Source organism: Aulonocara stuartgranti (genome assembly GCF_965226115.1).
Source record: "Aulonocara stuartgranti genome assembly, chromosome: 23".
NCBI lineage: Eukaryota > Metazoa > Chordata > Actinopteri > Cichliformes > Cichlidae > Aulonocara > Aulonocara stuartgranti.
The window spans coordinates 30,679,462-30,707,083 of NC_138958.1; the positions used below are offsets into that span (position 1 = coordinate 30,679,462).

The window sequence follows — 27,622 nt, forward strand, 5'->3', positions numbered from 1 at the left end:
TCGTGTAACCTACATACACGCTTAAAGAGTTTGGATTTTGCATAGCATTCATCTTAAAAAGGAAGAAAGAGAGATTCTGGGTTCATCATTTCATGGTTTAAAGCTGTATCACGGATGCTTTCGTACATATTCGTACATATTTTGAGACGTCAGTGGAGCAGTTTGAGCTCTTGTTGGCAGAGTTGGGACCAAATCTGAGGCGGCAAAGAAATAATTTCAGAGAGCCGACTGACCATAAGCAACATTTAGCTGTGTGTCTGAGGTGAAATAGGATTCTTTTACCAGTTTACTAAAATGTCAATGAATATCCAGTACCGCTTGATCCAAACAATAAATGCAGCAAATTTGTCCAGCAAATTATGCGTTTGGTGTGAACAAATGCATGTAGAAAAGGTGAGTACAGTGTTTGAACGCCTTTAATGTTAGTGTTTTGTAGACCCCCCTCCCAAATGAAAATTTTAAAGTAAACAGAAGCAGGGACAAACACCCTTCATCTATAAAGGGTTTGTCCAACAGAGGGCACTCTCCAATTTGCATATTGGTAACACAACCAATGTGGAAGTTGGTTGTGTGCTGGTAAACCAGCACACAACCAGCTGATGGTGTAAATGAGTAAAAAGTAGCGAGGCGTAGCACGTTTTAGAGAAATCTGCATCTCTTTCACATGTCTGAAGGGGGAAAAATTGACCATCTATTGGAAAACTGTACTTTTAAAATCAATAAATATATCATTGATCCATTCGCTTCCGCTTTTCAGGGTCGCAGGGGGTGCTGGAGCCTATCCCAGATGTCATAGGGCGAGAGGCGGGGTACACCCTGGACAGTTTGCCAGTGTGTCGCAGGGCTAACACACAGGGACAGACCATTCGCACTCAATTCACACCTATAGGGAAATTAGGTTTTTCAATTAATCTATCCCCACAAAGTGCATGCCTTTTGATGTTGGGAGGAAGCCAGAGTACCCGGGGAGAACCAACACAAACACGAAAAGAACATGCAAACCTAGCCTGATGGTGGAATTGAACTCACCTTCTTGCTGTGATCCAACAGTGCTAACTGCCGTGTTGCCAATAATAAATAAATAAATAATAATAATTTATTGCTTTATTGGGGAAAGAAAACCACATATCGGCAACGTTCCCTCTAAGCTGCGCACTGCTGGCACGGTCTCTGCGCACAGAAAATCTGCATTGCGCACACAAAAAAAATCTAACCTGAATTGAAATTAAAATAAATACATTAACAATTCTATTTTGTAGTGTTAGTCAGTAAGTGACTGGCTGCTCCAGTATGGGATTAGAATGATGCCACCTCATCCCATAGTCCAGCCAATGATGCGATTCACATTCGTATATACGCAGCTAATCAGCATTGTTGACAGGCAATGACAGCGTCCTTATGTGCCGACACCAATGTTTTCGCTAGCAAAGCGGCGTGGTTGATGTGGAGTGAAGCCACCTCCAATGGTGTACAACCATTGGAGATGTGAGCAGGACAGACGGAACAATTGACAGAAAAAGTGTGGCCTTTATACCAGTTTTTAAATTGTGTTGATGGGCCACGTAAAACCAGAGTTATGATAAAAGTGTGTGTTCGCTCAGACACATGAAAAATTAGAAGGAACATTGCATATCGGCAGCACTTTCCATCCTGCACTTCTGCACTCATGCTATGACCATTTACAGCACAATGTCCAAGTTAGTGCTTAGAGATTAATGAACAAAGACCAAGACAGAGGAAGCAGTTGAAGGGCCTCAAGTCTCATCAACATCAGCTCAGTAGCAGAGGACAGCAGTACTGCTCTGAACTGCAGCAGACACTGAAAACAGAGGAAGTGGTTTTTCCACAATTTGGGAGTACAATGGCACCGCTGTGTAGGCTCTCTCACTGCCTAATGCAAAGGGCGCCCTTTTTAATGCTGAGCACAGGATGTCGAGAGAGACCATCAGCACTTCACAAGGACAGCTGGGGGGGAAAAGAGAGACTGCTGTCTGACTTCTGATTACTTTTGTAGGATAGGTGCTGTACCTGAACTCGTTCCTTCTGTAATCTGGGATTTTGTTCTGACAGAATAAAGACACCATTGCTTCAGTAATGGCAAGTGTGGCTGTGAAATTGTTCAGGCTCTAGCAAGCAGTGATTCTGCCACTGTGTCTCTAAATCAGCCACATTTCTCTGTTTGTTCAGTTATTTATGATTTAAAAATGTTTTGTTACCATTTCAAAAGTGGTTATAGTAAGAAGTTCTTAAAAGTACTACATAACTCAGAGAGGAGAGTTCACTTTGGGGCTTACACTCGATAAGAAATAGGTTTTTAATTCAACTCATGTGATGAGCTGAATATTTTAACCCAAACCTTTATACTATTTGGTTTGCCTGCTGTTTGAAAACTGGACTAATTCACAATTTTACCTCTCAGTGATTCCTGAGATTAGGGACAAAACAGGTTTTAATTTTCTAAATTATATTTTTTAATTTTTCAAAAACATATTTACATATAATTGTTACACAAAGTTTTGGCTGTCTCACCATGTTTTGGTACAATCTCCCAGGTGTAACATTTTTTAATAATTTATGTTTTTGCTGGAGAAGTGCAAGGTTTTTGTCAACACCGTCAGACACAAAGAAATGCAGAAATATATATTTTAAATTAAGTTGTTTCAGCTATTTTGACTATTAGCAGCTTCTCTATTCTATTGTTTATGCACATATGTTTTCAAAGTAATTATACCACATTTAAAAGTAAATGACAGAGTAGTTTGGGCCCGGTAGCAGGATTCATACATCATCACTTAAAGAACAGCTCTCGGGGCACAGCTAGCTCAGTAGATGCCACATGATCGAAAGGTTGGGCGTTCAAATCCAACGAACGGAGGCTATCCTGGATTGGTAGCTGCCCACTGCATCACTGAGTGAATGGGTTAAATGCAGAGTACTAAGCATTTTCCTACAGGATTAATAATGTATACATAAACAATTAGATTCAAGATAAGGCAAATTTGATAATATTTGACACATCTGTGAAGCAGAAATATCAGTAAAATACACAGGAAGTAATATGACTGAAATATTAGTAAAAACAGCATTAGAAAAAGGGTCAACACCATCAGACAAAAATTCTGATGGTGTTGACATCTGATGGTGTTGACAAAATACCCTACTTCTCTCATAACACATGTTTTTCTGACAGAAGCCATCTTGTTTTTCATCATTTGCTTATGGCCTCAACAATCTACCTCAATGAGGCTCTTTTTACAAGAAAAAATAATTAAACCTTGGATTACATCGACTTTGGTGTTGACGCACTATGGTTGTGACACAGAGTTTTATCAGAAAGGTGTGCAATAAATGAAATAAAAACAAACAAATTATCACAGCAGTGACCTCATGGCATGTGTATCAAACAGGAAGTGGTAAAGGGGTCCTCAGAGTGTAAGCTACCCACAATAATTCCTGATTTATTTGTACATTTAAAAAAATCTGACGGTGTTGACACAAACTCTGGACACGATTTTAATCACTTAAAAAATATTTAAAAATAAATTTTCAATTGCATATTTTGATATTATATAAGGTATTGACTTATATACTTAGTGACGAGAACATGTTTAATTTTACATTACTTTTATTTTTTTTCTGTATTTTAATATTATCACACCTGCTTCTGGACAATGGATTTTTAAGGTACTGGTAATGTATTGTACCATTTAAAATAAATATATATTTATAAAAAATGCAAAATCATAGTTTTGTTGTATAAACATTGCCTTGGTTTGTCTTTTAGGCAGTTGGGTTAACACTTCTATGCATATTTTTAACCACATAATTGGGTTTTATCTGCCGGACATGTTTTGTCCCTTATCTCAAGAATCACTGCTCTAATATTTCAGCTGCAGGTCACCTGCCACATTGATTTTAGGCTCATTTGTCACAGCTAGCCTTTGTAGCTCTCACAAATAAAACAGCAACTTTCTTCAAAAAACAAAGAGAGAGGATATTTCTTTTGCTTTCAGGAGATTCAAATTCACATGTAGTTTTCTGGCAGGTAACATTGGTTAGGACTGTGCCACCTGTGCTAGTGGAAACAATAAGTTCTGAATTTCCGCCTAAGGCCAACTTGCAACGCACAATAAGCCATGACCCCCAAGAAAAAACCTTTTCTTATAGATAGCCCCTGGCCACTTGTACTGGATTTGACCTGCTTTTGGCTTCAGAACAACTTTAATTCTTCACTGCACAGATTGAACAACCTTCTGGAAATATTCATCAAAGAATGTGGTTTATACTCACATGATAGCATCACACCGTTGCTGCAGATTTCTCGGCTGTTCACTCATAATGCATAATGTTCATACGTAAGAGTCTCCTGTTCCGCCATGAGCCAAAGGTGGTCTGTTGGATTGAGATCTGGTGACTGTGGAGGTCATCTAAATACAGTGTACTCTTTATCATGTAGACAAAAAACAGAAAAAAGATTATTAGAGCTTTGTGACATGGTGTGTTATCCTACTGGAAGAAGCCATCAGAAGATGTAGTCCTAAAGTGATGGACATGATCAGCAGAAATAGTCACATACGCTGTAACTCTTAAACAACGCTCATTTGATGCTAAGGGCCCAAAATACCACCACTACTAATCTGAACTATTGATATAAGGCAGGATTTCATGTCTGACCCTACAATCTAAATGCTCACAGCAGAAATTCTCAGAGTCATCAGAAGAAATGTTCTTCTATTGTCAGATTTTGGTGAACATTTGTCAAATGTGGCCTTAGTGTCTTGTTCTTAGGTGACAGGAGTGGCAGAAGACCATACTGGGGGCTCTTTTGCAAACTAAGATGCTCTTCTGCATACTTTTCTTGTAACAATTGGTTATTTGAGTTACTGTTGCCTTCCTCAGTCTGAGGCATGCTGGCCTTTCTCCTCTGACCTCTGGCATCAACAAGGGACGCCAGAGGTCAGGGAACTGCTGCACCCTGGATATTTTCTCTTTTTCGAAACATACTTTGTAAACCCTAAAGGTAAAGGTTTTTGAAAACTCTAGTAAATCAGCAGTTTCTGAAGTATTCAGACCACCCTGTCTGGCACCAACAACCATGCCACGTTCAAAGTCACACAAATCACTTTTCTTTTCTTTTCCATTATGATGTTCAGTTTGAACTTCAGTAGGTCATCTTAACCATGTCTACGTGTCTAAAATTGTTTCCATGTGATTGGCTCATTAGAGAGTCACATGGTACCTAGCAAGTGTTCAGTGAGTGGTTATAAATGGCAAAATAATCTATATATAATTTTTAAAATGTGCCATACACTACAACATGTGGACTTTTGAAACAATGTCCAAGTGTCAACAAGACATTTGCTTAACTCTCTTTCAAACCAAATGTAACAGGATGTTAGTTTCGATGGCTTTGAGGCCTCAGATGTCTTTTAGATCTTTAATCAAAAAAAAATTCCCCTGCGGTTTATATCTTTTTGCCATTTAATTTCTTGCATGCATTTTTAACATGTCTGAGCTGGAAACATATTTTCTTGATGGTCTAACCTTTCATGGATCAAGTTTTAAAATGTGACTCTTATGAAGTACTAAGAAAATCTTTGGGCTACAGATTTCTTTGGGCTACATTTGGCCATGACTAAGGGGAATTGACTCAAGACAGTCTGGCTACGGCCATATTGCTCTCTGATGAGGCGAAGGTACCAAAAGTAGCCCAGATTGGGCCAAATATGTCCACTATCTGGGCTGTATTCATAACAAGATTTGCTTGAGGTGTCATTTTGACAGCTCGGTGAATAAAGCCTGTTAAATTACTGTTAGCCTTACTGTGTAGCCTTGTTTATGCTTCATCCACAGCACATACCCGTCTAACTGTTTTAAACTGGTTAGTAGCTTGTGTCACCTGATATTTCTGAAAGAACACCATGCACACCACCACCATCAAATTATACAAATTAATTTTTCCTTCAAATGTCATGTCATTCATGTCTGACGTCACTTTTGCGTAGGTTTATGGGATCTTTGGTTTTGTTGTCAGCCACCGGAGACCTTCTGATCAATTAACAATGATTCAGTGAGGTCAAATTCCCTTCACAGCCCAAAGAAAACAGACGACACCATTGTAAGCATCTTGGTGAATTTTATATAGCAGGTTATCGCTCTCTTTATAAAAGATTTCTTGGGTGGTGCCACAGAATCATGCTGATAGAGCCCTTCTTCACATATTGATCTCTATTTAGTAATTCTGTGCTCACATGATGAAGAGGGGAAAGCAATGACTGGAATGTGGAGTTTGGTTGAGCAGATTCCGACACATAAAGCAAACTGCATGCAGGCACTTGCCAGCATGTGCGTGCATGCATGCGTGCGCATCTAATCCTTCAAAAGGCTGGCAGTGACTGGCCCAAAAATCGGATGTTTTCTCATTCGAGCGTTTCCCAGACACACCTCTCTTTGCCTCCTCCTCCTGCCTTTTCTCCACTTCTATATACCGTCTGTCTGCCTGACATCCCCATAATTTACTTTATAGTTGTCGGTAAAGGGGGAAAGTGGAAAAAAAGATTTCAGAATATAGAAAAAGATAAAAGCTCCTTCTGCTGTTCCTCTCTCCTTCTTCTCCTCCTCCTCCTCCTGCTGCTCCGTGACACACATGCCCACAGCCTTGGGGCAGTATAGTTAAGGAGGTATGTAAAGTTTGTCTTTTTTTAGGACCTGTAAGGGACAAAACCAGAGGTGGTCAGGAAAAAAAGTGAAAGCCAGAGTGAAGAAAAGGCAAAGATGGAACCTGAGAGGGGTAAAAAATGTCAGAAAAGGCTGTGAGCTGCAGGTGTGAGAGCTTCATATGTGCCTCTCACACACACAGACTAGTCCTGACAAAGAAATAGTGCTCATGGGGGTGAAGAGAAATCGACAGGAACTGGGGGCAGCTGAGATAAACCAGAGAGAGAGAGGCAGCAAAGGTATTAGGAGCTCATAAAAAGGCACTTAGAGCTGCAGTTAGGAAACTCACATTCATCACTCCCAGGTGAGCGAACATGCGCATTTTTTTCTTCCCCACCAGCAGCTGCTCCCGTTACCAGGAATTACAGAGACAGAATGACAAAAGATGTCACGATAACAACTGTGTGAGAAACAGAAGAGTGATGGGGAATGTGGGAGGATAATCTGATTTTAAAAAGTGACAGTTCAGCGTGTTATGTGTCTGAGAGAATCAAATTATAGAACCCACAGCAGCGGGGGGGAAACAGTCTGTCCAGTGAATTTAAATCTTAAAATAAAGAAGATGATGGCATCTGCTAAGGGAAAATGTGCCAGTGCCCAGGCGCTGCATAGCCTGCAATTTCTGGGCTGGGTGGCGGGGGTCAGTATAATCAGCTGTACAAACCATGTCTCTCAAATCCTTTACCCCGCCCATTAAATACAAGCCATTCTTGTTTGTCTCATTCACTCCAGCAGGACGCCTGTGAACAGGACGCATGTTCACTCTGTTTGGACTGGAACTTAAAACGACTGACTCTTTCCTTTCTTTTTTTTTCTCTTCTATTTTTTTTTTCAGGGCAGGATTTTAAATAAGCCACTTTCTATTGTTTCAACTCCCTTTGATGCTTTTCTAAGGATCACACACCCTGACAGAAAAGTTGGGACTGATTCAGAAAGCAGGAGGGGGGAAATCCAGAGAGACAGACAGACAGAGCTGTGCCCTGAAGCTTTCTGGGGAAGAAAGAGGAGACAGATAAAGAGTCAGAAATAATCTGAGGGAGAGAGAGAGAGAGAGAGAGAGAGAGTGGAGGGAGGGAAGAGCACAGCTGTTGTGCAAAGACGAGGAAAAAAATACAGATAAAAAAGGCGAGGAGGTACACAAGTGTGAAGGGCGAGGAAAGGAGACTGACAAGGACGACCAAGGCTGGAGAGAGGAAAAAGGGAGATAAATGCGAGAGTCAGCAAACAAAAAAGGGCCAGAGACCGAGGAGTAGGTCCAGGCCAAGGCCAAGAAAGATATAAAGAGGAGACAAAGTGAAGACAAAACTGAGACAAACAGCGACTAACAGACACCTGACATCACGGCCAACGGCAAGAATGGAAGAGCAGCGAGACGACAGGAGAGGCTAGAGAGAGAGAGCGTGCACGAGAACGAGCTGTGGTTTGACACGAGGAAGAGGAGTAGATTTCCTCATCATGATTTATTCAGCTGATTTCCCAAATTTAACCAACCTGTGCCAGAAGAGCAACTTCGTCCCAGGATAGAATGAAGAGAGGAGCTGAGAGATACCTATAAAATCTGCGGAAACCTCTTTCCTTATCCTCCACCTTCCTCTCCTCCTTCCTGGCTTTCTCTTTACATCAAGCTTTAAATCCGCCAACTTCCTCTTCCTCTGTCCTGACATCTCCTCTCCTTCCCCCCCTTCTCTCTATATCCTCACTATGTGGATACCAGCTGTGCTCCTATGGATGCTTAATATCAGCAATTTGTGCTCAGGACAAGACTATACAGACTATTACCAATCTGGAGACATGGGCACACAGGTAAGTATTTACACTTCACACCTCACAACATGATAATTATGTTAGTTTTTCTTACAATCGATTCCATACAGATGAACATTTTTGAGAAAAAGCTGAATGAACAAAGAATTGTAGATGCTTCCATGGATGGCACACAGATGTTATAGAAATAGTATTAAAGAACCATTAACCTATGTGCTTGATACGTAGACACAGACAGCAGATTGCCCAACTGTTGAGATTGTCCTCTGCACCGTCAGCACTGAAACATTATATGTGAGAATACGTTTTGTAAGGATTGCGTTATTTAAGCTGTATTTACTTAGGCAATCTCACAGATGTAATCTTTTTTACACAAGCAACATTTCCAACAATCACAGTGGTTTACACAATGGAGTCATCATAAAATCAATAAAATCCACATGGGGTATATAAACCTAACAACTTCCAGTTGTTCATTTTAAACTTGATTAAGCTTGATAGCATGTCCTTAATAAAAAAAATAAAATTAAAAAAAACACACAGCTAACCTGATGCCTTCCAACCAACAGTGACTTTTTGGGACATGTAACTTTTGCAGAACTTCAACTAGCTATTGTTGTAGCTGTCTCATATATGTCATCAAATTGTGAATATTAAATCTTCCAGCAATTGTTTTGCTCCTTCATGATGTGTTTTCACACTATAAGCTATTTAACAAAATGCAAGGAGCTCAGTGATGCCTTGCTTTAGCCTGAATTTTGTTATTGTGCAGAGTAGGAACATTACAGATAAGTAATGCAGTGAAAACCAAACATTTTGTCTAAATGGAGTTTGGAATAAGCTTTCAATAATGGCATCATGAGCATAACAATGGCCATTAAAATGTTCAACTGGAAAATAAATACAATTATGTTTTAGGGGAAAAACACAGTGTTCATTCTTGTGGTACACTGGCATACTTCAATAGCATAAAATACATACAGTCAAATGAAAAATAAAGTGCATAAGTGCTTTAAACCCAACATTCACACTAAAAAGGATATAGTGGGGCCACTTGGGGTTCAATATCTTGCCCAAAGATACTTTGACACGCAAGGATGCACACCTGAACCACCGGAGATTAAGCCACTGACCTTCTGAGATGAAAACCCACTCTACCTCTTGAGCCACAGTCATCCCATTAATAATAATTATGTTATGTTTGTCACTATGTCACAATCCTGGGACGTCACAGGAAATTCAACTTGAGCATGGTGGCGGAAGAGTTATGATTTGTGCTTATTTTGCAGACACAGGACCTGGATACCTTCCAGTCATTTAGTCAACCATGTATTCCTCTGTATACCAAAGTATTCTGCAGTTGAATGTGAATCTGTCCAACAGCCAAAGCTTGGTTTTAGTGGTCAAACAAACTGAATCATGTAAGACAGACCTTCCCAAAGTGTGGGGCCCGCCCCCTAAGGGGGGCGCAGAGCCATTGCAGGGGGGGGTGGGGGGGGGGTGGTATGCCAAGGGGGGGGACAATGCTCGGACACTGCTAGCACCACACAAACGCAAAGCAGGAGATAAAGCATAGCTGAATATGTTTCCAAACCAACTTCATTCTAAGCCAAAGACTAGAAAATATGGTGAAGCATATTTTTCCCTTTGGGTTCACCTGCACAAGTGCCAAGGTAGGTCTCTGCTGCATGATTGGTTTTCCCTTTTACCCTAACTCACAAACACTTGTTGTAATGATTAATTACTCCTGACATTTTGGAGATGTTAGCTCTTTATACAGTAAAGTTACAGTGGGATACAGATAATATGAGGCTGATCCTGCCACAATTTGTTCCCCCTGTCTAAATCACGGACAAACAGTATCCTACAGCTGTTTATGTTTTTAAACCCATTTTGCACAGAGAGGCATTTTTTGAAAAATGTATTGATAGTAATGTTGAATATTATTACACAGGAAAAAAACAACTGCATGTAAAATAATTACACCGTGATGCCTCTGCCTTTCTAAATAGAGGGACAGTAACTTCATGTGTAAAACCTGAAGATAGATTAACAGTATTTTGTTTCTGACTATCTGCCATTCTGCAATTCATCTCATGTAAACAATAACGTGGCACAGCGTGATGTTGTGTGACAAACTCTGTATTGCTCGTCCACACGTAAACGCAAAAAGGGAGTTTTAAAAAATCTCAGTTTTCGGTGATTTGGAACGCCGTTTACGTGTGGACGAAACAGCTGCGTTTTCCAAAACACCCGTGTAGGTGTGGACGTAGCGTAAAAGAGTTAGTAGTGTATTTCCTTACTACCTGTAATTTATTGCAGATTACTCGTATTTGCTTAATTGTTTACTAAACAAAGGGGGGCCAAGCAAAAAAAGTTTGGGAACCATTGATGTAAGAGGACAATGAGCCCAAATAGAGCAGTGACTATAATAAAATGGCTAAAAATAAATTAAAATAAAATAAAAACAATAAAATGCTTTAGTCCAGTTAAAGTCCAGGCCTCAACCTAAAAAAAATTGTGTGGGAGATGAAGCAAGTAGCGTAAAAACAAATGTCCACAAACCTCAATATATGGGGCACTATAAAGAGAATTCCTCCACAAAAATGCATGTGATTGATAGTCATAGAGAAAACAATTGCTTCCAGTTACTGCTGGCAAAGTTTCTTCTACAAGCTACTGAGGTTCGACTCCACTGAACGGCTACCCTGAGGTACCCCTGAGCAAGGTGCCGTCCCTACACGCTGCTCCCCGGGTGCTGCATTGGTGGCTGCCCACTGCTTCACTGGGTGAATGGGTTAAATGCAGAGGAACTATTTCCCTATGGGGACTAACACGCACACTTTACTTTACTTTACTTTACTGAGTCATGGAATATATTTAGTTTCCCACCAGATTGTATCATGTGAATCAAATTTGGTAGATTTATCAGAACCTAAAGAAAGTGGCATCATTTTTGTATACTATGTAAACAAAAAAAAGTGTAATGCACTTAAGATTAAAGAAAACACCATCTTCTTAGGTGCTTGAATGCAAATGCATACTCCAAAACTAACAGTAGTCAAGTGCAAACAGTTTTTCTTTCAGTGAAAACTTAAAACATGAAGATTCCTCACCATAGAGCTGGCTGCACACAAGATGGTATCATCTGCATAGAAGTGAACATTTGATGTTCCTTTGTAAAATGTTTAGATTGTGTGATATTATCAGATAATTTATATTGTATAACAATATAACTATTATATTTAATTAATAAGTTATATTGTAATATAACTTATTAATGTATAACATTAACAGCTGGGGGCCAAGTATTGATCCCTGTGGGACACCTAAATCCTTCAAAAGCTTAAAACACAAATTATAAGAAACTTTAAGAACCAGTTATAAGAAGAATCCTTGCAGCCTCTAGAAAGCAACTTATTAATAAATCATACAAATAGTATGATCACAGAAACATGGAGTAGATTTCTAAATATAGAGGTTATCATTTGCTTTTCATTACACAAAATTAGAAGATATGCATTTATATAATGCATTTGTTTTACACAACTTTTTTGTTTTGTTTTGTAAAGCAACTGCTTGTTTCTGTGATGTTATTAAGTTATGACTAAAGAAAGAAAAAAACAAAAGTCAGCATGGTTTTGAAAGTTTACCTGACAACAAAGGCTGTTTACGAGCCAGCCAGGAAATGGTTCGGTGTTTGGTTTCCTGCTCTAGGAAAGTAGACCTCATTTAGTGGAAGCTGCTCGGTGCATAAGTGAAAAACTTCAGACTTATCAAAAACATCTATGACAACAATGAGTCATAGTGCTTTTCACGCTTAAGATAGAGGACTTGTTTTTCTTCTGAGCACTTTTTCCATACGTGTATGTATCTTTTTTAAACTCTGTTTAAGTCACAATAACTTCAGACTTAATGTGGTTGTAATACTACTACTACTACTACTACTACTACTACTACTACAGCTACTAACAACAACAGCAATAATAATAAGAGTGAGAAATGAATGGGTGTGTGCACATGTGTGTGTCTATATGCCAGCAATGCCTGATGTTAGACACAATGGATGCAAGATCAGTCAATTATGACTTCACGGTCCCTTAGCGATTACCTCATGTTATGTGATCAACTAACAATGCAAGAGAGGAGGAAGAGCAGGAGAAAAAGGGCAAAATGAGAGAGAAAAGTCTGTCATCTGCTCTGTAATGAGAAGTACAGCGCTAAACAATTCTACAGTAAATATACCACAAACTTTTCTTTCTACTGGTTTTAAATAGCAACCTAGGTTGGTCAAAAGATTAATAGGAAATCAAAAGATCCTTGAATTAATTCCGTACAAACAGGGCAAGTATGTTCTTTTCTGTTCTGCTGAAGTTGATCAACTATATTTTTAGAAATGCACTCAGCTCTATTTTATAGTTTATAAATGTGCAAAATGGCTGTCAGATAGATTTATATCACCTGACAGCTATTTCCATCCAAAACAAAAGTTACACGTGTGGCACAGCTCAGGGGATGACGGAGTGCAAAGGAGTCTCATGTGTAAAAACAGCTGTCTACAGGCCTTTAGAGACTGGGGAGAAACACAGACAAACAACTGTCTGAAAGAACATTAAAAAAGTTGCTGGGATTAAAGGTTCTGGGTTCACTGAGGTGGAAACAAGACCAGTGTTGGTTCTTTTAACTTAGGTATCTCAAAAGCAGATATGGTCTAAAAACAGCATCTCTTATTTCCAGTAGTGGCACCATGAAGTTGTCATGGATCATCAAGCTGGAGCTTCGTGTATACAGATTTTTATGCAGTTTTGTTTTTACACTAAATTCAGAATTCCATATTTATAGTAACAGGTGGACATAAAAAACTGCTATGAAGGGGAGGTTAATAATGACAGTAAAGTATGTTGATATTTGTTAAGACGGATGGAGGGAAATGAAAAAGGAGGGGGGAGGCAGACAGAAAGAGATAAATGGAAATAGTGATAACACTGCAGAGATCCAGTTTCTGTTTAGGCAGTGCCAGCTGTGCCAGTCTGCTCTCTCTCAGCCTGGGAAATTAAACAACCCACCCATGTTCCCAGGAAGACTTCAAATGTGACACTCAAAGACCAACTCCCTGCTGACATTTAGTCAGATAATACAGCAGCGTCTATTAGTCCGTTAATCTCTCATCTTTCATCTACTCTATTAAAACAGAAGAGAGTCGTTTATCATGATGGCGGGAAAATCATTAAGGGAATGACTCACAGCTGGAAGGGTTTATAGAGTGATATCTGCTTTAAACTGATTTACTGTATGGATCTCATCCACCACATTGAATAATCTCCATTACGTTTGTCTATTTAAGGAGGCCCAGTGTTGTCCTAGAGTAAACTCCAAAAGCTCTTACATAGGAGGCTTCAATGGAAGCTGACCTGTTATGCTCATTTCCAGCTCTGTCTTTTGTTTTTAGATTATAGTAGAGTAACTCTGGATGATTCATACAGTACTACGCAAAACCATTGAGTCACCCCTCAATTCTTTATATTTTCCTTCTAAGCAGCCAGACTTTCTTGTAGTTTTTTTAAAGTGCCATTGAGCTATAGTTATCCAGGATTTCTGAAGTTCTTTCAAAGTTTTTCTTTGGACATTGGCTGCTTTTTCACTTATTGTCTGTGTACCTGCTAATTTTCAGATGAATGTTTTTTGTTTGTTAAGCCAGTTGAGACTGACCTATGAATCATTCAAGCATAAAAAGGCTCCTAACTGAAGGGATTAAGCAGTGTTTTGTCTGCACATAAAAGACAACTTAGCAAAGAACCACTTTTAAATTGTATCTTTAGGCACTTTATTACCAGCAGCTGTCACAAAAACACAAAACTTGTTCTCATTTTTGTAGCCAAATCTATGAAAAATGCCAAAGATGACACAGTTTGACAGGCATAAAATGGCTCTTTAGCACGATGTGCAATGTCTTGAAACAACTAGGGGAAACTATACAAGTGGAGGAAAAAAGAAGTGCCAGGCTTAAAACCTATCTACAGCAGATGAACCATATCTGAAAGTCATGTCCTTAAGAAATATGAAGGAAAGCAATCAAAGACCTGACACAGGACCTAAGAGATGCATCTGGACCTTCAGTTGATCCATCTTCTGTTCACTGAAGCTTCATCAGAAATAATCTCAGTGGAAGGGTGGCTGTCAAGAAGGCTTAAGGTGGAGAAACAGGGAGGAAAGGCTTAGGTATGCCACATTATACAAGAACTGGAGTGAAAACAGGGGGCAACACATGTGGTGGAGTGATGAATCCAAATGTTAAAGGTTTCATTCAAATCATAACTGATATGTTGGAGGTTAGGAGAGAGGTAGGACGGTGAGTGCCCATCTATAAAACACGGTGGAGCCTCTGTCATGGTTTTGCTGCATTTCAACCACTTGTTTTGGGGACTATCAAAAGTGATGGAATCTTGTATGCAAAAAAAGTGCCATCAGATTTAGATCCACCATGCAATACCTTAATTTTTCAGCAAGACAATGAAAAACCCACTCCCAGTGCAGTAAAACCATACCTGGATACATAAAACACACAGTGGAACACTATCAGTTATGGATTGGCCTCCCCAGAGCCCGGACCTCAACACTGTTGAAGCAGTGTGGGATCATGTTGACAGAGAACAGAACAAAAGGCAGAAACATCCAAAGAAGAGCTTTGGATGTCTTTCAAGAAGCCAGGAGAACTATTCCTGAAGACTACTTATAGAAATTAGAAGAGTGTGCCTTTATTATTCAACACACTCTGAACTCTCTTAAGTTCAGACTGTGTTGAAGAATAAAGGTGGTCATACTAAATATTGACTTTCAAGCTTGTTAGAATTGCACAAACTCTGTTGTTATTTCAATAAATCGCTGCACCTATTTCCCAATTTCCTAGCAAAATACAAAGAAATGAAGGTGACTCAAGACTTTTACATAGTGCTATATATACTGTGTATTTATTTGTAGACTTATGTATACCCTATGTGTATTCTCAAATTAAGTTTTCCTGCTTTGGATTTTTTTTCTTTTTTTTTTGTCATTAAAAAATAGCAGTGTGTGCAGGTGAAGAGAGGACATGCATGCTCTTAACTAACAGTAGCCAAAAACAACATGTTACAACACATTGGCAGCTGAGGTATTCACTGTTTACCCAGAACAAACCAGCAAACTCCATGCTGTAAATTCCACTGTATCAAACCATTTTTCACCAAAAATACACAACTAAATCGTTCTGAAGCCAAACTATAAAAAGAGTGTTTTTAAATAATTTCTATTTTATTACACAACCAAAACACCCTCTTAACTGCAAGATTTGTGACGTTTGTTTATCATCTTTTAGGTTCATTTTCTGTCTACATAACTCTTTTTACTCTTTGTGCTGACTACATATGTAAAAAGTATAATTTCTCTATTCTTCTTTCCCCCCATGCTCTGTTGCAGTCAAATGACCAGCTCAGTTTGGAGACAATAAAAAGTGTGGATGACCTTCTACAGTTCCTATACCCTGAATACAGTGTGATTCAGCAGTGCCTAAAGAAGAGGTCATGGCACAGCTCTTCATCCCCCTCTTCATCATCTTTATCCACATCTTCAATGAGCCCTTTACTCAACGCTAACAATCAGGACATGTGGGTTCCGATGAGGGAGGAGGCTCTTTACAAAGTTGATGACACTTGGCGAGGTAAACACTGATGGCTTGCACAGAGGTAGTCTGTTTATTATTATTTCTTCAGAATCATTAGATTTGTGGAAGTCAAGACAGTGTTATTGCTGCTAATGTCAGCCTTTCAATCACAGCAGTCTGAAATACTTGAACAGACTGGCAAAGTGGAAAAAATGTAGCAGTGACATAACCACACAATTGTGTTTTTTAAGGACTAACAGATGGATTTCATTGTACTGGAGACAGAAAAAGTAGCTGGTATTGCAGAGAATGAGCATTTCCTCTCCCTAAAACCTCTAATAAACAGAAAAACGAAGAAAGGGGGAAACAAACAGAATCTACCTATAATTACCAGCATACAATGGAAATTACTGTTGTGTTCACTGAGCAGCTGTATGTCAAAAATGTGCTTCTGCAGAAACAAATTGTGGCGAGAATTATCCCAAATGTGGTTTCTGAATCCTCAGGTGGGTGTTTATACACTCATGTGGAAAAATATGTGAACAACAACACGTGAAATATTTCACTATCTCAAAAAAAAAAAACAACCCACATGCAGAAGCAGTATGTAAAACCCTGAATACACCCTTACCGCTTCCATAAGAATTAAAAGGGGAAGTAGCAGCCAGGCACTGCTAATCAAGTGCACATGATTAACTGATCATCAGCAAGTGTGACCACCTCTAGAGAAAAGCTGAAATTTTGGAAGTTTGCTTATCTGCCGCATTCAGGTGTGTGTTCACACAATGCCAGGGAAGAAAGACATCAGCAATGATCTTTAGAGAGGCAATTGTTGCTACCCATCAGTCTGGAAAGGGATGCAAAGCCATTTCCAAACAATTTACAGTGAGAAAGATTACTCACCAGTGGAAAACATTCAAGACAGCCTCCACTCATCCAAAGAATTGATGCCTCAAGGTCAGACCATGCAATGCCTAGAGTGAAAAAAACACACCTCAGACTCTACAGGTCTCAGTTAGCATGTTCAATATTAAAGATACAGTACAATTATGTATGATGTGTTTGAAACTGTTTTAAGGAGAAGGCCTCTTCTCTCTGAAAAAACATGGCAGCATGGCTTAGGTTTGCAAAGTTGCATCTGAACAAATCAGAAGACTTCTGTGCTTTGGACAGACAAGACCAAAGTGATAGACAGAAAACCCAGCATATCAGCACAAACACCTCATACTGACTGTCAAGAACGGAGGTGGAGGTGTGATGGTTTAGGCTTGTTTTGCAGCCAAAGGACCTCGCACCCTGCAGTCACTGAGTCAACCATCAACTCCTCTGTAAAGTGTTCTAGAGTCAAATGTGAAGCCATTGTCCCACACCTAAAGCTTGGCCCAAACCAGATGATGTAAGGGGCAGTGATCCCCAAGCATAGCAGCAAGTCAACAACAGAATGACAGAGAAAGAAAATAATCAAGGCGTTGTAACGACCCAGTTAAAGTCCAGACCTCAGCTTCACTGAAATGCTGTGCTGGGAACTTAAGAGAGCTGAATTCCCGCAAACCTCAATGAAATGTAGCACCACTGTAAAGAAGCGTGGGTCCAAATTCCTCCATAATGATGTAACCGACTAATAAAGCCATACAGAATACCGTTGCTTGAAGTGAATGTTGCTAAAGGTGGATCTTTAAGCTATAAGCATCTCAGATTGTGTTTAAGTAATTTTAGAATTAAACTGAAGGTGTGGTTCAAAGATGTCTGGTGTGGCCTTCACAGAGGGGTGCAGTTCCTGTTGTCATGCATTGTTGGCTGTATTTTCAGTCATCCTGGAGGAGATCCAACGAACCTCGTGCCAGCCCAGAGAGGTGTGCATTGAAGTCGCTAAAGAATACCCAGAATCCACCAGTCAATTCTACCTCCCTCATTGTGTGGCACTGCATCGTTGCAGTGGATGCTGCAACAACGAAGCTTTTTACTGCACAAATACAAGTTACGCTCTTGTGAACAAGACGGTAAGCCATGCACCCGGAGTCTCTATTTTACCTCCTTGTATCTAACATCTTGTTATGGTTGCCCTGAGAGGCCAAACAGACTGCAACTTAAGAAAACACCAGCAATAAGAAAAATGCTGCAAAAGCACACAAAACACAATGGAAATAGGAAAAACGACAACAGAAAAATAGGAAAAAACAAAACAGAAATAGGGAAAAACAACAAGGGAAATAGGAAAAAATATAAGGGAAGTGTTTCTGGGGGGACAATAACCATTGACGGACCAGTTCCAGGAACCCAAAACATGGTAGGCGTGTTTTATCATGATTCATATAATACTGATGACAGATTTTTGGGTTAATGGTTAGGTTAACACACTTACCTCTCATCTTTTCTTTCCTCACAAAACCGATAAATCCTCCACTTTTTTAAGTGTCTCCCAGCACAATACTTAACATATTTTGGTTCCTACAACTGGTCTGTCGGGTTATTGTCTCCCCAGAAACACTTCCTTTGTACTTTTGGAAATCAGCTTTTTTTTCCTATTTCTGTTTTAGTTTTTCCTATTTCCGTTGTCATTTTTCCTATTTTGTGTTTTGTGTGCTTTTGCAGCGTTTTTCTTATTGCTGGTGTTTTCTTAAGTTGCAGGCCGTTTGGCCTCTCAGGGCCACCGTATCTTGTACACTCTTCAGCGCTTGAATTATTTAACACTCTGCTCCAGATTTTATGCTCTTGCGCCACAAACTGCATCAGGAAAGAGGACAGAAACCAATCTGCCCATTTATGTAACCAGCTTGTCTGTATCACAACACACCCTACTCCAGTGGGACAGCCTTTGGCTGCAAATGGACATGATGTTAAGACAATATACACAGTTGAGTCACGCACAGTTGCACAATCTTACAACAATTACATCAGCATCTAAACATCAGCAGTACTGCAGCAGAAGAACAGGAAAGAAAAGAACAAACACTAATTCCTTCCACAATGCAGATTTTTATGCACACATGCACGTCTAACTTTCTTCTTCCCACTCCTAGCTGATGGAACGATCCCAGTCCAGGTTGGATTACACTGCTGTCACGGTAACCTTCATCAACCACACTTCATGCGATTGCCTCCCCAAGCGGCCACTCCGCTCCATCATCAGACGAGCAGCAACAGATCGCCTGTGAGTTGGAGTGATAGGTGAAGAGTGACGTGTGGGTGCCTTTACAGCCATTCATGACTCACTCTTTTGTGTATCCATGCATTTATAATATAGCGTGAGTGCGTGTCTGTGTTTTGATAGGTGCTCTCCTCCTGAACGTGCCTGTGCCTCGGGCTTATGGGATCCAGCAAACTGTGTGTGCGTCTCTGCAGACACGATAAACTACCCTGAGAGAGAGGCAGGTAAGCATGCATGAGTCATGTTGGTCAAATTAGTCATTTTCTACTCATGCTGATGCATATTCAGTCTAGTCCATCAGTGGTTCTCAAGCATGTGGTTGACACCCACTATAGACAAAACTGACAATTACAGTTTTTCCACTGATGTGGCGCAGATGGCCAATCTAGAACTAGCTCCACCCTTTTGCACTGAAAAAAGACTAGCACCAGAGCCAAGGAGACCACTACCCCAACTTCTCCTAATGACGCAACATAATAATTGGTTCTGAATCCTCTTGAGCCCCTGGTACTCAAAAGGCACCAACACAGAATGGGATCTGCATTGGTACCAGAACTACAATGGTGGAAAAAGAGTCATAGAAGAGTAAACTTTTTGGCAAATGAAACCAAAGTGGTAAATCCAGTGAACAAGGCTGACTTATGTTCCAAATAAAGCCTTTAAATGAGGATGTCAAAGTTTGAGCGTCATTTTGATGACATGAAAAACAGAGATTAATTCATGGGTCAAAATCTCACTGCAGAGTTTGATATTTTTGTCTGACCCACCCTTTCTGCAGTACGGACTACGGAGCCCCGCAGGGGACATGGGAGGAAAAAAAATTAAGACGGACTTTTGCGAGATCTCGCAAAACTTTTGTGAGATCTCGCAAAACAAACTCGGGATCTCGCAAAACAAACTCGGGATCTCGCAAAACTTTTGTGAGATCTCGCAAAAGTTTTAGCCGCATTCTTCCCGTTAGCTCGAAGCTAACGGGAGGTCTAGACCTACTACAGCCGGGAGGAACCCTGCTTTCCCGGCACATCGTGCCTCGACCTCCCGGTCGGCTTCGAGCCGGCGTCCGAAGAATGCGGCTAGTTTTGCGAGATCTCGCAAAAGTTTTGCGAGATCCCGAGTTTCTTTTGCGAGATCTCGCAAAAGTTTTGCGAGATCCCGAGATAGTTTTGCGAGATCTCGCAAAAGTCCGTCTCAATTTTTTTTCTCCCATGTCCCCTGTGGGGCTCCGTAATGGACAGCACGGACACTCCAACGTGTTAGAAATAGTGTTGTTTTTTTAAACTCAGGCATGTCCTTTAAACAAGACATGTCCTTTTAATTGGGTCACGGCTCTGAAGTGGAATGCACAATAGTACAAAAAACTTCCACTGAGCACGTTTTGGGATGTGAACCAAAAAAAAAAAACTGAGTAACAACACCCAGATGATGATGATGATGGTGATGATGATGGCGTTTGGGTGGCAAATCTTTCCCTGAGGTACTGCCTATTCATTTGTAGCAGGAATGTTTTTGTGCCGTTTTACTTGTACAATCATGTAGTGAACTACAGTTCCTACCACTCTTTTTTACATTAAAGTAACCTCTCTTGACATATATTATTGTTTATCATTTTCATAGCTGTTCATCTGATCTATACTGAGAGGTCCGTCTTTGAACTATTGTTTCCACAGGCAACATTAGTATAAGTGTAAACCAAAAACTATTCTCTTCTTTGGATTTACCACAGGTATGTGTCCTAAGAAAAGAAAATGCCAGTCTCTCTGCAACTTAACCACAGTTCCTGTAGCTGCCTGCCAAACTGACAGCCATGAAAGCACTAAACTTTGGGAGGCTGCAAACATAATACTATCATGCTAACAGGCTGATGTTTAGCTGACATATCATGAAGTCAAATCTTAGTTCAAGGTACAGCTGCAGGGAATCTTTTGTACTGGACAGATTAAAATGTTGACCTGAATGTAATCAGGAGGCCATCAAAGGCATTAGATTTCATCCTCTGGGGAACTTGAACATCTAACCCTAACCCATATTTCATGACAATCCATCAAATGTCTGTATAGATGAGCTAGTTTTAGTTGCTCCCTTATTCGTAAGGGATCGCCACAGTGGGCAGTGCCAAACACCGGATGGCCTTCCTGAAACAACATTAAAGGAATCTGTTTCTCTTCCTGGGAAAATGCCAACCTCACAGTTACAGTGTTTCATCCTCTGGGGATCATGACTCTGCACAATATTTCATAAATCTGAAAAAGAAAAAAAACCCTGACAGAATACAATTTTTCACTTTTTTATGTTTTCCAGAAGTGCTGGACTCTGGCCTTCTGGCTCTCTGTGGGCCCAATCGGGTTCTGGAAGAGTCCACATGTGAATGCATCTGTCAAAATGGACTCACTGAAGCCAGCTGTGATCCAGGCTGGAAACTGGACCACAACACTTGTGAGCAAGGGTTTCATTTATTGTATTTAAATATGTTTTGGCTGCGTTGTGCAAAATGGTAATGTGCAGCTCTTGAGAATTAAGTTTTCCTCAAGCCTTTGGATTCACTGTGAGCAGTTTACAATAAATGCGCCATGAAGCCATCACTCTGACAGTAAATGAGCAAGCTCGAGAGACAAAAATACACAGATACAGGGAAGTTTGGGGAAGATAGCTTCATGCAAATGTCTTACAAGTAGAAACACGACCATCAAATACTTAGCCCGACAGTGCTGTCAGGCATGTGTGACACAATATATGATAAAGTTTCATTTTGATTCATAAAATCCCTCTCCCTCTTCGGTTTTCTCGGTGATCTTCTCTCAGGTGAATGCCAGTGCGAAGGTCAGGGCGAGGGGAAGTCATGCCCTGCTGGCCAGAGGTGGGATGATGATCTCTGCGGCTGTGTGTGCGCTGCAGAATGTCCCGGACACCAGCCTCTGAACCCAGATACTTGTCTGTGTCAGTGCAGAGAGAGTCATGAGTCGTGCATGCGGCAGGGCAAGAAGTTCAACCCAAACACCTGCAGGTAGGTGTAAAAAGCAGTCAGAAGTCCACTCCTGCTACTGGCTTTGAGCCAAAGTGACTGTTTGGTTTGTTCATCTCAGGTATCCACACTGTGGGCGTCTGCCAAGTAAACTCAAGAGAACCTTATCTGATCAAAGAAAATATTTAACCACAGACAAATTTAATTAAAGACATTAATTAGGTTTTTAATTATATCTGTTAATAGTTGATTGTTGTATTTAAAAAACCTGAATCCACCACTAATCACAGATGTCTTACACCTCCACTGGCATCAGACTACTTTCTGTTCTGTCACTGTCTCTATGTGACATAAAATACCCTCCTCTTGGTTTAAAATCACAATCCAACATGCAACCACCAATAAAGTGTACTTACGCACACTAAAAGCAGTATCCAAGTCTGGTTGCTATGCATGTGTCATCCAAACAATTCACTGGAATTAGTAATTCCTCTTCTTAGTTCCAATGTAAAAAGAAAAATCCCCAACTAAACACTTCCTCTGTATTATGTAAATGCACTGACTGACACATGTGGCTAAGAACACAAATCTCTGAAAGAGATTTAAAGGACACAAACATAAAACAATGAGGTGGGTTAAATAAACCAATCTGAGCCTTTAATGCCTGCTCCAAAAAAACAGAAATACACAAAGTTCAGTAAACTGGTTTAATCAATCTGATTGTTGTGTCAAAGTTGTTCCTGGATGCTGGTCCAGGATCAACATCAAAAGTGACCAGTCACAATATAGTTATGTTGTAGTTTTTAAACGTGGAAACGCTGTAACACCGCACACCAAATCGTAATCCTAACCCCATAACCCTAACCTAACCCTGTGGACTTTTTTCCAAGTTGCAAAACTATAACATGGCTGGTACATAACCAACACGAGGATATCAGACAGACCACACACACAGGGTTGATTAGTTACAGGTGAAAACAGCTGAACACAGGTGACAATAATAAAAGGAGGGAAAACAAATACTTGAAACACACAAAGAAGCCAACACACAGACAAAACAGAGAAGGACAAAGAAGTGAGGACAAAGGGGACAGTAACAAAGTGAACAGTATCAGCTAAATCCAAGCAGGGATCAGAAATCAAATTTAACCAGGAAATGGAGACCATGACAATATGTTTGTGCCAATGGAAATCATTTATCATTTATTCAAACCACAGCAGGAGGTGATCTCTTGGAGAGTGATTACAACAATCACTGAAAACATACAACTTGGCACTAACGACTGGTAAACTGGCTCAGTGTTTTAGAATTGCGGATATGGGAGTTTTATTTTGGAAAGAGTTTGCACACGGTGTAGATTTTCACTGTTGTGCTGCAATCTGAGTACAATATGTACACAGCCACTTCCATACTTGCTCCCTCAAACAGTGGCTTACACTGCGGGAGCTACTCCTGCACGTGATGCTTCCAATGGCTGGTGACCCACTGGGGTGCCATCACCCATGGAAAGAGTGAGAGCATTAAGAGAAACAACTCTCGATGGAGACGTCAAACATTCCACACAAGCATCTCCCTCCATTTTCTTTTGCTCACATGTTTCCATGTGACCTTTTATGGACTTGAGGCATTCTAAATATTTGCGTGTGTTTTGCGTGCATGCCTCGGTTCCCACAGTTAGCATGCAAGGGATCAACCTTCCCCTGACCCGAGAGGCCTGCAGAGAGACAGAGAAGGAGACTGGGTGAACTTGATGACAGTGAGCAGAGCAACCATCAGAGCAGACAGAGACCAGCTCAGAGACAGATGGAGTGACAGGCACAAAGAAAACACAACCGCAGACCTCGGCTTTTACATTAGTGGCCTTCCATGTGGTAAAGTTCACGGATTTACGTGCAAGTGACCTTTAATGCCAGTTTTCTACATTTTCTGAGCTTAGGGGGGCTGAAATAAATTCACTCTTTGTGGAAAATTGTAGCCTCCATTTTAGCCACCTTTTGTCTATTCAGTCATTATTACTCATTTTTTTAATCTAAAATGATATGAAAGCATAAAATATCTATTCATCCATCCTGTTTATCTGGGTCCGGAACATGGGGGCAGCATAAGCAGAGACACCCATGACCTCCCTCAGCCTCCAGCTTTTCCGGGGAGGACACCAAGGCATTCCCAAGTCAGCCAAGAGATGTAATCTCCCCAGTGTATCCTGGTTCTGCCCCAGGGCCTCCTCTCAGGGGGCCATGCCCTGAATACCTCATTTAGGAGTTGCCTAGGAACTTAAAATTAAATTTAAAAAATTGTCTCTTCCTAGTTAAGTACACAGTAAATGTCTCCTGCAGAATCTCTAAAGTGTTTGCACACAAGTCAAATTAATTCAGATGCGCAAATAAAAACTAGAAGTTAAATTAACCAATCGTTAAGCTGCATTTAAGTTTTGGAATTTATTTTGCTGACATTTGCATTTTTTATGTTTGACAAAGGATAAGTAGTCATTTAGAACGGACTTTACAGGCATAGTTCACAAATAGCAAACTAATTCCACTTTTTTTTTGTAGTTTTTCTTTTCTTGCTCACTTTCTCACTTTCTTACTTACTTTTTTACTTAACCTTTAATGCCTAGTTTATCCTATTTCACATATGGGATTTTGAGACTTTACATCATTTTTCATCCTAGTATGTGGCACATCTTAAGCAATAACTTGCAGGAAAAACATGTCAGATGTAAATATAACAGAAATTAAAACTTAAACATACATACATAAATATTTTATTTAAAACATTTGCTATAAGGTCCAACAGACCCTCCATTTACCAAAAAGAAAAAAATAATTTTCTGGTAATTTCTTCATAGTTTGGGCTTTAAAAGGTTAAGTCTGATTTAACATCTGGTCGCAGGAGGTGGCTCACAAAGGACCGTACACCTACTGTGATTTTGAAGTGAGAGTTTTCAATCCCCCCCCCCCCCCCCTTCCCCCCGGAAAAGTACTCCCTCTTTTTTTCCTCACACACAGAGTCCTTTGATGCAAACAAAACTTGGATGAAGGTTTGCCCAAAAGGGATATGATGATCTGAATAATCAATAGTAAGCATGCCAAGACAAAAATAATCTCCTTTGTATTTCTCTTCTGTTCCTATCTTCCCACTCTCAACCTCACCCTTCTCAAAAATCTTTTTCTGGATGTTCTCATTTCATTTCCCCCTTTGTCTTCTTTTCCTGCTTTCATTTCTTTTCTTTATCTTATTTTCCTTTTCTATTATTTTTTACACTACCTCTTGATCCCCTCTGTTTCTCTTGATCTGTCCCTTCCTGTCTCTAGTTGTTACAGGTTGCCATGCAGAAACCCCAGACGCATGTGCCAGGATGGATTTTACTACAGCCGCCTAGTGTGTCAATGTATCCCCAACCACCTGAGGTCTGAGTGGAATTAAGAAACCAAAGGCAGGAGCAGGACTGCATACCTCCCATTTATTGGGCTGTTTAGTCTGGAAACAAAAGGTCAGAAAGGTGAGAATGTCTCTAGTCAAAAGGGCAGGAAGTGGACCTACATATTTACATGTGATGACTTACAACAGACTGCAAGTACCACTGCAAGAAGCAGTGTTGCTTCTCTATCAACAAAAGGAGGATTAGAGCGCTTCCCTGATCAAAAAGACCAAAGCAGCCGGCCACACAGAGTGAAAAGCAGTCGAAAGGAGCCCAATGTGGAGAGGCATCTGACTCTCTGGGACTGTTGTCTTCTTAACATTGTTTAGAACATGATCCCAGCTGGAAACAACCGATTAAACCCAGAGACTAGCTAAAAGTACAACAGTGAACATGGACCAATCAGACTGAGCCAGCATTCATCCTTGCGACATGTTCGAGCAAGAAATCCAGCCACCAACCTGCAGTAGAGGCACCGCTCACACTTGCGTGAAATGGAAAGTGGAATAAGATAATAACAGAGTAGACTCTGTGCTTTTTGAAAAAATAAAAAAAGCTTCAGCCAACTTCAAACTTTGGCATCCCTGAGAGACGAGATACTTGAGGGGCTGAGGGAAATACTTGGGATGCGACTGAACGGTCCCTGGGGCCTTATAGTCATACTTTACTTTGAAGAAAGGGTTTTGTTTTTTTTAATTAGACTGATGATAAAACTGTATTTTATATGAAAAAAAGCTCTAGTGCTGTTTCAGTAGAGGTTACATACCAGACCCTGTTAAATCAAATGATAACTGAAACACTCCCAACTGTTATTATATTTACCAGTTAATACTTGCCTCTACTGCAGCGCTGCTTTTTGAAGATTTCTCTCATGCATGGTTGAATCCAGTCGTGACTGAAGTTAACATTTGGGTACAGTTCTGGGTGTTCTACTAATTTAACTTCACATGCTCCAAATAATGTTATTTGTACATATTTAAATTTTGTCATATTTAAAAAAGTGATTTGTAACATTCTGTATTTAAGTCACTCATAACTAAATATTGTTGTAGAACAAAACAATTTACATGTCTTTTTACTTTTTTCTACCCTGCAAAATATTCTTTCTAATAGGTTATTTTGACACATAGAATGCTCTTTTAAAAACAACATATATTTATTGCATTGTGGTAATTATTGCAGTTTTGAGCTATATAGATATAGAGAACTTTATCATGCTTTAATATTTAAAAGTAGTTCTGAAGTAGAGATTTAAAGCCCTGTCTGTCTAATATGTCTGTGCTGTAGATGTGCTAATTTAATCATTTTTTTGGTTTGCTTTTAAATTAAAACAAATTTTTCTAAAGCCAAGGAAATACAGTAGGTATAATATGTATTTTATTGCACAATGTTCTGCTACATTGCTTTCCATTTTCTGCATCTAAATATACATAAATATAATACATATATACTATAATAATTGACAAAATGAGTTGGAAGATTGTTACTGGTGCCTTTAAAAGCCATAATGCATGAAAAATGCATTATTTAGTTACACAGACACCTGTGGGGGAAATTTGACTATTTATGTGGTCTCTCATTTCTTCTTCTCCCTCCTCTTCAGCCTTCTCACTCTTACTATGTCTGGGTTAAAGACAACAAACAGTATTAAGTCATGGAAAACAAAGATATCGGCTTTCTGTCTGGCCTTCGTGACCGTCAGCCTCTTAAATGGGCTCAGGACTTGTGTGTCTGATTTCTCCATCTGTCTACATTATTATCTGATTGCGGTGATTAACAGTAGTTACTAACATTAAACACAGAAAGCCTCAGCTACATAAACGCAGGAATTTGTACAGTTTTCACAATTTTGAAAACTGGAAACCATGGACATCACTATCTAGTCCGTCTAGATATCTCTGACATGACCAATTCAATTCAATACATTTCACTTCATTTGAATTCAATTCAGTTTATTTAATGGCAAATCACAACAT

The 27,622-nt window shown here is 39.9% G+C and overlaps 1 protein-coding gene and 1 long non-coding RNA gene across 5 annotated transcripts; one reads left to right on the forward strand and one right to left on the reverse strand.

The window, feature by feature from the left end:
- Positions 1–827: 827 nt before the first annotated feature.
- Positions 828–17,326, reverse strand: LOC309701210. The gene is made up of 3 exons (XR_014274912.1): positions 17,021–17,326; positions 4,291–4,443; positions 828–883 (listed from the first exon to the last, which is right to left on the reverse strand). It is a non-coding gene; the product is annotated as an uncharacterized lncRNA (long non-coding RNA).
- On the forward strand, positions 6,573–26,991 carry LOC309701193 (vascular endothelial growth factor C-like). 4 transcript variants are annotated; one of them, XM_082525270.1, is made up of 9 exons: positions 6,573–6,680; positions 7,553–8,520; positions 15,934–16,174; positions 17,927–18,117; positions 19,138–19,268; positions 19,389–19,489; positions 21,564–21,698; positions 22,065–22,266; positions 25,540–26,991. In XM_082525270.1, the coding sequence occupies exons 2-9, from the start codon at positions 8,419–8,421 to the stop codon at positions 25,649–25,651; spliced, it is 1,215 nt and encodes a 404-aa protein (XP_082381396.1). In that variant the 5' UTR covers positions 6,573–6,680; positions 7,553–8,418; the 3' UTR covers positions 25,652–26,991. The 4 variants fall into 4 exon arrangements, 3 of the variants coding, with proteins under 3 accessions (XP_082381396.1, XP_082381395.1, XP_082381397.1); XR_014274901.1 differs by lacking the exon at positions 6,573–6,680 and having other exon boundaries at positions 7,453–8,520; positions 19,389–19,485; positions 25,540–25,652; XM_082525269.1 differs by lacking the exon at positions 6,573–6,680 and having other exon boundaries at positions 7,453–8,520.
- Positions 26,992–27,622: the final 631 nt, after the last annotated feature.